The 10111-nt window shown below is 36.5% G+C and overlaps 1 protein-coding gene across 1 annotated transcript; it reads left to right on the top strand.

The window, feature by feature from the left end:
• The first annotated feature begins 822 nt into the window (after window positions 1-822).
• On the top strand, window positions 823-6398 carry LOC121262652 (pre-mRNA-splicing factor 18). Its single transcript, XM_041165219.1, has 2 exons — window positions 823-1764; window positions 5861-6398. Exons 1-2 carry the CDS (start codon window positions 922-924, stop codon window positions 6275-6277), a joined length of 1260 nt encoding a protein of 419 aa, XP_041021153.1. The 5' UTR covers window positions 823-921; the 3' UTR covers window positions 6278-6398.
• Window positions 6399-10111: the final 3713 nt, after the last annotated feature.

The following is a 10111-nucleotide window of genomic DNA, read 5'->3' on the forward strand; positions in this document are numbered from 1 at the left end:
CTTTGTGCTAGCAAAGACGAGAAAGGGTGCACAAGAAGCAATTGCTGGATTGGAGAAAGCTGAAGCCGTATGGTTCTTCTTCGTGCAACCCACACTTTCTCTTCCTCATAATCCTTTTTAACCCTTTCTAACCTTTTTTTTTTTTTTTTTAAATTATCCCGCCATGCCAATAGGGGTGCACAGGGTGTCTGCTAAATAGACTCCATGTAGTAGAACTGGTTTGAATATGAGATACAAGTACAGTCATTTTGACAATGTTTTACATAATCATATTTTAAAATGAGAGCAATAATTTTTTATATAATCATATTTTAAATAAGTGTATTTTTATATAATAATATTAATATTCTTATTTGAAACCTAATTATATAAAAAAATTATGAAAAAAATTATGCTTTTATCTTTTTCCATTTTCAATTTGTAGGGCTTGTTTGAAAAGTGAGATTAGATAAAAATTTCGTGAAGAGTTATAAGATAATTTGTAAATAATAGTAAAATAGTTGGAATTGTGTATTTTTAAGTTTTGAAAAATAAAAGAGAAAAATTTGAATAAAAGATATTATAAAGTTAAAATAGTATTAGAATATAATTTTATAATATTATTTTTATTTGAAGATTTGAAAAAGTAAAATTATTTTTTAATTTTTGTTTAAAAGTTGAGAAAGTTGTAAGGAATAGTTTAAAAAAATTATAATAATTAATTTATAAATTTTATATTTGACAATAAAATAAAATGAGATAAAATAAAAATTTTGAAATAAAATTTATTTCCAAACTAGCCAAATAATAAATCGACTCGTAAGTCGTAACCCGATTTAGAAAACAAATATAATTCAAATCGGACTTTGTGTATTCTGTTCTTCTTCTTCCTCGTCGGATAGAAGAATTCAAGCCCTAGACAGAGAGAGGTGAAAACCCTAGATGGATCTTCTGAAGCAGGAGCTTCTTAAGAAGCGCCAGTCCCTCGCCCAACACACCGGCGGGAGGCGAGTGTTCAAGCGCTCCGAGATCGAGCAGAAACAGATCCAGAAGCTACGCGAGGAAGAGAAAATCGAACTCCAAGCCAAATCCCAACGCCAATCCACCACCACCACCACCACCACTACCTCTTCGCAGCCCAATTCTTCAGAAACTAACGCCACCAGCACCTCCGCCGCCACCTCTTCCGCCTCCGCATCGACCGCCTCCAAATCCCTCACGGACGAGCAGAACATCGACAACCTCGTCCTCCCCAGACAAGAAGTCATCCGCCGCCTCCGCTTCCTCAAGCAGCCCATCACCCTCTTTGGAGAAGACGACGATGCCCGGCTGGAGCGGATGAAGTTTATCCTCAAGGCCGGCCTGTTTGAGGTCGATAGTGACATGACCGAGGGGCAAACCAATGACTTCCTGCGCGACATCGCAGAGCTGAGGAAGCGCCAGAGGACGGGGATTTTGAGCGACAGGAAGAGGCAGAAGAGCGAGGACGGTAAACCGGAGGATAGAGATGGAGGAGGAGGAGAAGAGGAGCTGAGCGGCGATGGAGGATCCAGTGGTGTTGACGCCTCCGATAAGGATTTGAAGCGAATGAAAGCCAATTTCGAGGAGTTGTGTGTGGAGGATAAGATTCTAGTGTTCTTCAAGAGGCTGTTAAATGAGTGGAACCAGGAATTGGATGAGATGCCCGATGCCGAGAAGCGGACGGCCAAGGGGAAGTCCATGGTGGCCACGTTTAAGCAGTGTGCTCGGTATCTGAATCCACTTTTCAAGTTTTGCAGGAAGAAGGTGAGTGTTTTGTTTTCGTATGTTTGGTTCAAATATTTTTCTTGCAAAATATAAATTTTACTTGGGTTCTTGTTGGTGTAAATGGTTTTTTTCGTTTACTACGTTGGATTGGATTTACAGGGATTGGATGGATTGTTGGATTGTTAAGGGGTGCGTACTATGTGGAACTTGGCTATATAAGCTATTACAGGATCCTAAATAGTGACTAATTCTAATACTTAGTGTACAAGTATCTTATAAGTATTTCTCAGGTTATGATAAATAGTATTGGAGCCAACATTTATGCCATAGAGTGCAAGGGTGCTGTAGCCGAATGTGGCCTTGATGTGAATGTTATGGATTTGAGCGTGGGAGACTTTGATATCCTGGATTAGTTTGGATTGAATTGATTGTGGACTGTAGAGATCATGGAGGCGTTGTGTGGGCATATGAAACTGGACTATACAAGCAATTTCAAGTAGAAAGAGCTCCTAATAATGATTATTGTTTTTGGTATAATGCATACGTGGCTATGAGATCTTCCCTAGGTCATGATAGATTAGGCTCACATTTTCCAGTACCATGTGTTGAGTCAGTTCTTTTTCAATCCTAAAGTAGACCCTTTTAACAACCATACGAGACACACAAATACAAATGTCTGTAGAATCATTAGTTGCTTTGGTTTCCTTCTATGCTGAAGGCATATTCATAGCTAGTTAGTTGATTTTTCTCGTTTTACAGTAAAATATGGCCAATTAGAATCAGCAAAACTGAATATTCCAGCTACTTCTAGAGACGTATATGATTGATTGTAAATGTCCACTTATGTATATTGCTACCGATAAAAAATAAAATGTCCACTTGCCTATATTGTTCTAGTTGTGGGCCTCCGTGGAAACAAGAAGCTGTAGAAGGGTGGGATTGAGGAACGTGACCTTGTAACACCCTCCCTCTAGGGTTAGGAATGCCACTAACATGTGATGCTCACATATGAGCTAGGTATAAAAAATTCTATAAATGATAAAACAATCCCAGCTTTATTAACAAAAAGTCATTAGTGGCAATTTCCTATATAAAAAGGACATTAGTAGCAGCTATTGAAAAACCTTAGTCTTGTGCTTTTTTTTTTTTTTTTTTTTTTTTTTACTTGAAAAAAAAACAATTACCTATATAAAAAGACATTTGTAGCAGTTACTGAAAAACCTTAGTCTTGTGCTTTTTACACAAAATTTCTTAATAATAATAATGAAAACATAAATTTTAAACTTTCCAATAAAACACTCTGCCTTGGTCTCATCTCCTCGAGCTATGCATGGATTTGTAGACCTGTCATCATACTCTTCTTCACCTGGATGATTAACACATAAAAGCAAATAATGGGTTGAATACTTGGTAAAGTGGTAAACAGCTACATCATATAGTAAACATTATAATAAAGTAAAACAGCATATATCACTGTTAAGGTTTCTTGATTTCTAGGTGTTGTGGGAATTTGATTAACGGTCTTTTAGTACCGATCAAAAAAAATAATAGTCTATGAGCGAAAGTCAGTCATATATTTCAAATCATAGAAGAATGTATGTACACTGAGGAAGAATTCACCTAATGTTTCGGCAAGGCAGAAACTTGGATTAATTTGCAGCAGGGTTATTCCTAGCACCTTGAAAACTCATACTTTGGTAAGTTTAACGAGTATATGTAATGACCTGAGGAAGGCGTAAGCCACATCTGAGCTTATACTCCAAAAATACTGGTCAAGTTTACAATTGGAGCCCCTTGAAATTAATTATAAAGGGCAAGAATTCCTCATTCCCAGGCAATGTGGATCATTTACCACCTTTCTACACCTAGTTCGAGGTATTACAATATATTTGACAATAAGAAATGGAAAACAATTGGAATCATGTTTTACCTATACCGGTAGTGGAGATCTTTCTAATCTTTGGAGTGGGTAACGGGTGGGTGGCACACTCCAACCTTCGCCTCTGCCCCTACCTAGGCCGGGTGGCCATTTTTAACCCAGCCCTTGGCTTGGCCCTAACCTCGTGACTGTCGGCCCTTGCTGAACTGATGGGCATATTTTTTGGCCCACCATCCGGCCTCCACTAGTTCAAAAATCCAAGGAAAATTCACAAATCCAAGACAAATTCACAGATCCAAGAAAAAAACCATAGGTCTAAAAAGAGGAGAAGGAGAATAAGAGGAAGAAGGAAAAGGAAGAAAGAGATGGGGGGTGTCACTGGGTAAAAATTAGATGGGGGAAAGATAAAAAATATAGGGTTTTTTGGGTTTATATACTCAAGTGGACTGGTGGGTCAAAACCAGGTGGGCAGGTATCCTTCATGCACAATCTGCCTGCTTGGATATATAAAATTGCATAATCTGGCCACCCATCTGTTTGGGCAGGCGGGCTGCCTGTCCCACTCCCAGCGGGACAGATGGGTGGGGTGGGTGGCATGGGTCTAGGTGACCTGTCCCACATCCCCAGTTTGGTTGTTTCTTGGACTCAAAGACTGATGATCAAGGTTGAAAAATTTGAAAAAGTGGCAGTAGGAATTTATTAGAGATTTACAGGACTGGGGAGTGAGTGATGCTGCTGATTTCTTTGTAAAACTTTATGATTTGAAGATTGATCTGATCAGGGAGGACATGATGCAGTGGGTTCATGATAATAAGTCCAGATTCTCGGTGAATTCTTATTACAAGGTGTTAAATAGATTTGATAATAAAACATACCCCTGGAAATGCATTGGGAAAGCTAGAGTGCCCAGTAAAGTTGCATTTTTTTGCTGGTTGGTGTTGCTGGAGAAAGTTTTAACTACTGATAATTTGAGGAAAAGGGGTTTATATGTGATGGATTGGTGCTTCATGTGCAAAAAAGATGGCGAATCAGTTAACCACTTGTTTCTTCAGTGCGAAATGGTGACTGCTTTATGGAATGAGTTATTTGGAAGCATAGGCATTGCTTGGGTGATGCCTTTTCAAGTGGTGGATTTCTTGACTAGTTGGCAAGGTGCTGTGGGATGTGGAGGCAATAAAGCTGAATGGAGGATGATTCCTTTGTGTTTGTTCTGGTGTCTATGGCTGGAGAGAAATGGGAGGTGCTTCGAAGATTGTGAATGCACAATGGGGGAATTTAGGGATTTTTTCTTCAACACTTTAAATTTCTGGGTGAACAATCTAGTGAAGGACATGAATATTTGTAATGCTTTATTTTAATTCTATTTTGCTTTAGTTTGTATTTAGGTGTATTCTCATGTATACGCCTTGTGTACTTGGGCTATGCCTATTTACTTGGAATAAAATCTCTTATTACCTATATAAAAAAAAAGGTTCGGTTTAGTAGAACCTTTGCAGTAGCTCGGGTTTTGATCTTCACAGGGTTGGCAGCACTTGCAGAAGAATGAGTTCTTTCTTGAAAATACTTTTAGGGTTTGTTGAAGATATATGCCACCTGACACTTCTCTAACTACTCTCATCTAATCCTGCACTCTTGCCACCTATTATTGACACTGGCACGACCATCCCATTCATCTGAAAAATAATGGAGATAAATAAGTAAGTTATCAGTAACCAAGAAAGCAGCGAACCTATACTATTTTGTAGAACATGAGGCGGTTACAAAATGCAGAAACAAACCATATCCTAGAAATAACAAAGTGGTATAACCCCTAGGGGTTGGCTCAAGTGGTAAAGGCCTTGGTCTTGAAGGTATGCTCCCCCCTAGTCAAAGGTTCGAATCCTCTTGGGATATGGTTAACCTATTATCAAAGACTGTATCAAGGGATAATTAACCCATCATAAGTTGCCAGATTAATTAAGCAAGGAGTCATAGGCCCATGCTTAGTTTTGATCTCTTTGCTTAGCGTTTATAAAAAATTAAATGAACTACTTATCAAACCAAAACTTAGTCGAACTGTTTCAAGTGTTTGAAAGCTTCTGAATTGAGTCCCCCGCTCCCTCCCCCCAAAAAAAAAAAAAAAAAAATCCCATTATTTAAGATTATGCTTTGTGCAGTCATCCCATCTTTATGATTTGTGCTTGGATTTTGTATTGACTGCTTTGTTTTCTTCTTATAAAGAACAGTGCGTTGGACTCATGATAATTCTATTTATAGGTTCTCCCGGATGATATTCGTCAAGCGTTGCTGGTGGTGGTTGAATGCTGCATGAAGCGAGACTACTTGGCTGCAATGGACCAGTATATCAAGATGGCCATTGGAAATGCACCCTGGCCTATTGGTGTCACCATGGTTGGTATCCATGAACGTTCTGCCCGTGAGAAGATCTACACCAATAGTGTTGCCCACATCATGAATGATGAGACCACTCGTAAATACTTGCAATCAGTCAAGAGATTAATGACCTTTTGCCAACGAAGGTACCCTGCAATGCCCTCCAAAGCCGTTGAGTTCAACAGCCTGGCAAATGGTAGTGACTTGCAATCTCTGCTAGCGGAAGAGAGGGTTTCTGGGGGTAATGAAGCCTTTGAGGAGAGGCTTCGGATAATGCCTGCCCCAAAGGAGGGCTACTAGCTATGTATACTATGATCGGTTTGTTGGATAACATTATTTCAGTTCATGTAGGGACATATGTGTGACATCTGTGCTTTTATTGTGCTTTCTCAAACTTTCTCACAGAATGGGCGTTATGGTTTCTGCATCTTCCATTAATTTGAGCGATTGTGTTCCTTTTGGCAGGCCTGCTACCTTTGTCATAGGTGGGTGGGTAGCAGTGTCCATGCCGCCTGCCCCCACTTGGGTGTGGTGGCTGAATCTGAACTTGTTCGCACGCTTGCCTTCCCCACTCCTTGCGCATGCTTGTTGGGCGGGTGGGTAGGTGGTGAAACCAGCCATTCAGTCTCCACCGTACCCTACAACACAGTTTCGGCCTTTTAAGGCTCATTTTTCGATTTTAAGGCCTGTTAGGCATAATTTAATGATTTTTTACACAATTTGGATAATTTTTTTTTAATAAAAGGATCACATTTCATTCATAAAAGAGGATATACAAATTTGACTTAAAAAAGTCAATTACAAATGTTAATAATTTTTCAGCACACTATCGTGGTTGACATAGTCTAATCCAGGCGACAGATTTTTAAAAACCTAAGTCTAAGCGATCTGTCGACACAATTTGGATGATTTAATTTAATCCAATGAATTTCAAAAAAAATATATACCTACTAATCTATAGTAAGTTAGTAACTACAAAACATCTATGATTACCAAAACAAAAAAATCATTTAAAAAATATAGTAAAACAAGTAGACAACTATAAGTTATAGACACCCTAGGTTACAGTCTATATCATGAAGGCTAACAAGTAGCATCCAAAACATAAAATATTAAAGTTACAAAATCTAAAAAATCTGAAACGAAAACTAAAATTATTGTCCAAAAGAACCCAACATGATGAGTCTTTGACCAAATGATAAGTAACATGCGTGACCATATGCCGGTTCAACTTCAAGTCTTCGACCAAACCAACCTTCAATACAACTCCCAAGTTCCAAATGCTAATTCTCAAACAGGAGTCACGAGTCTCAAGTTATGATGCCTCCACAAACAAAAATGAAAAAAATGAAAAAAAAAAAATCATATTTTTTCCATGAATTGCCAAACCAACGAGTATTAAAAAGAAATATAAGAAATTGTAATTAACAAATCAACACTACAACATAAAAGTTTTTTGAGACAGAGAAAATTCTTTCCAAGGCCGTCCCAATATCGTTGTACCAAAGGATTTTTGGAGACGAAATGGAACGCAATTGTTCTATGGCTTTCGAACGTAAAGATTATTCTGAGATGAATAATTTGCATCATAGATTCTCGTTCGACCGTCCAAGTATGTTCGAATGCATTGTTGCATAGAGTGGTCGATTGAATTATAATACGTTTGAATGTTAAATTGAGTGTTCGAACGTATATGTAATATTTGACTTTGGAAGAAACCATTCGAATAGTTATCATGTTCGAATGTGACGTTCATAACGTTCGAATATTGTATCTCCATTTGAACTATATGGATGCATTTGAATGCCAATTGTGTACAATGTGTGGTCGAATGTTCTATGTACTTGTTTGAATGGTTATAATATATGTTCGAAAGGTTTAGGGGCATCGGAAGAGCAGGACATATTTTTCTCAAATAAAAAAAAAATTAAAAACATACATAATATCTTCAAACATATATTAGAATTTGTTCAAGAAACATAAAAGTAGTCTCATTCTTACAAGTGCAAACTAAATAGAGAAAACATTGTTCATACACAAACAGTAGTAAAATTATAAAATTATTTGTTAGGAAGCTTGAATTGTAGCATAATCATCTGTATTTGGTGTAGCATCTATTTTTGTTGGAGTTGCGGCTCTCTTCTGAACTCCTCTTGTTGGTGTTGTTTCAATCCATCTCCATTTCTATTTTGATGTGCTACAATTTTCTCTAACTCATGTTTCTTTGTCTTCAATTGGTCGATTTCAAACATCGTTTCTTCTAAATCTCTAGAACTGCTGGAGGCATTATTGGATGATGAGGACGAGCTAGAATGCTTGATGAAATGACTCAAACCCCTTAAATATACTCAATATGGGCCCAAAACTTTTGTTAAAATGCCAACATCATTTGTTGAGGAAATTTTATTAGATGCTAAGTCAACATGCAGGGTAACCATCTTTTCCTGCACATAAAAGAAAGAATTAATATTGTAAAAAATACACATATCCTTCATTAAAAAAGATAATAATGCTTAAATAATTTTCACGTGCGTTGGAATGAGTCCACTCCATTACGATCAATATGTGATACAACATATAATTTTGTAAGATTGTAATTGTTATCTAATTCTTGCTACAAGACATGTATTTTATAAATAGTAACTCATGCGAATGCTACAAATATGAAACTTGGGCAACCCATTAAAAAAATAGAATTACTAGTTTCATAGAGATGATGGAAAGATTTTTGAGTCTTCATGATGATAAGTCTTCAAGTCTGATCTATTTGCTTTGTTTATAGAATTTTTCTCTTGTAGATAATTAATAAATTTTAGTTAGAGAAAATTACAAAAAATGACATGTAAAATAAGTCATTTACCATATATGTAGGAGCTTCGAACATGTCACAAAAGTTTTCTCAATCGTTCGAACGAATATCCTGAAAATGATATTGGTGCACCTAGTCCTTGTTCTCAAACTTATTGTAATGCTTATGAAGTCTTGCATTATATTTGTGAAATCCATTACAAATAAGCTCATTAACAATCTTACGCTCCTCTATCCAGTCAAAATTTAGTTTGAAGTCATAATCAAAAAAATTATTATACGAACAAATCATTTGCATATTCTATATTTTGGCTACATATTAAATAAACTGAGAAATAAATTAAGCATTTCCAAACAACTCCTCTTGATAATATCTTTAACATCTTGGAAGACTTTATGCCATGAACTCGTAGCCAAAGGTGCATAAGTTTGTGTAAAAGCACCAACATACAAGCAAGCCAAGCCGCTGATCATTCTTCACCTCTGGTGTGATCATCAAGAATGTCAACCTTAATGTTACCTATTTTACAAATTTTTTTCTAATGTGACACCTCTAGTAATGTCTCGATCTCGTCAAGATTGTACTATTAGCTCTAAACAAGATCATATTTATTATAGAAACGAAGGAAATGATAAATTAAAAAAATTAATCTTAATGATTTGCCTTAATTGAGACAAAAGTTTTATCACTATTTCACCTTGTTTTGGAGAGTTAATCTCCACTAGTGAGTTGATCGGAGAGGTAGAAACAAGTGGAGATGTGATGCAAATTTCTTTTCATTTTGGTGTCATGACTTGAAAGTGCTGAGACATATATCAATATAAAAAAGTTGTCATAAAGTGTAATGTGAACACAAAACACATCATTCATCCGTATCAATTTTAGTTTCAATTGACCATTCGCCCTCCTTATCTTTAGATACTTTAAAGGATTTAACATTTTCTTTAACTATCACATCAATAATTATAGCCTCAATATCTCCCCTACATAAATAAGTTAATCATGTTATATTGGATCAAATCTACAAACAAGTTAAAGACGGGTTGACTCTTTTGGTATGTTTTTTGTGTAGGAGAATCCTCTTCTTTTTCGTCTTGTCCCTCTGCCTTGTAAATAAAATCATATATATTTCTTGGAAAAAATTTTTGTACCACTCACTATTGATTCCCTAACTTAGAATCATCAAAGTAGAAGACTTGACATACTTGATAAGCCAAAACAAAAAGATCATCATCATATCATTTTCAAGATGAATTAATACTTAAAAAATATTCATTATTGTGAACACTTAATCGAGGATTGCTTAAATCCCATCAATCGTACTT

This window comes from Juglans microcarpa x Juglans regia, chromosome 4S, assembly GCF_004785595.1.
Source record: "Juglans microcarpa x Juglans regia isolate MS1-56 chromosome 4S, Jm3101_v1.0, whole genome shotgun sequence".
NCBI classification, from domain to species: Eukaryota; Viridiplantae; Streptophyta; class Magnoliopsida; order Fagales; family Juglandaceae; genus Juglans; species Juglans microcarpa x Juglans regia.

Coding starts and splice junctions, on each gene's coding strand:
- LOC121262652 (XM_041165219.1), top strand. CDS start 922: ATGGATCTTCTGAAGCAGGAGCTTCTTAAGAAGCGCCAGTCCCTCGCC. Junction 1,765..5,860: donor TCAAGTTTTGCAGGAAGAAG/GTGAGTGTTTTG, acceptor TTCTATTTATAG/GTTCTCCCGGATGATATTCG.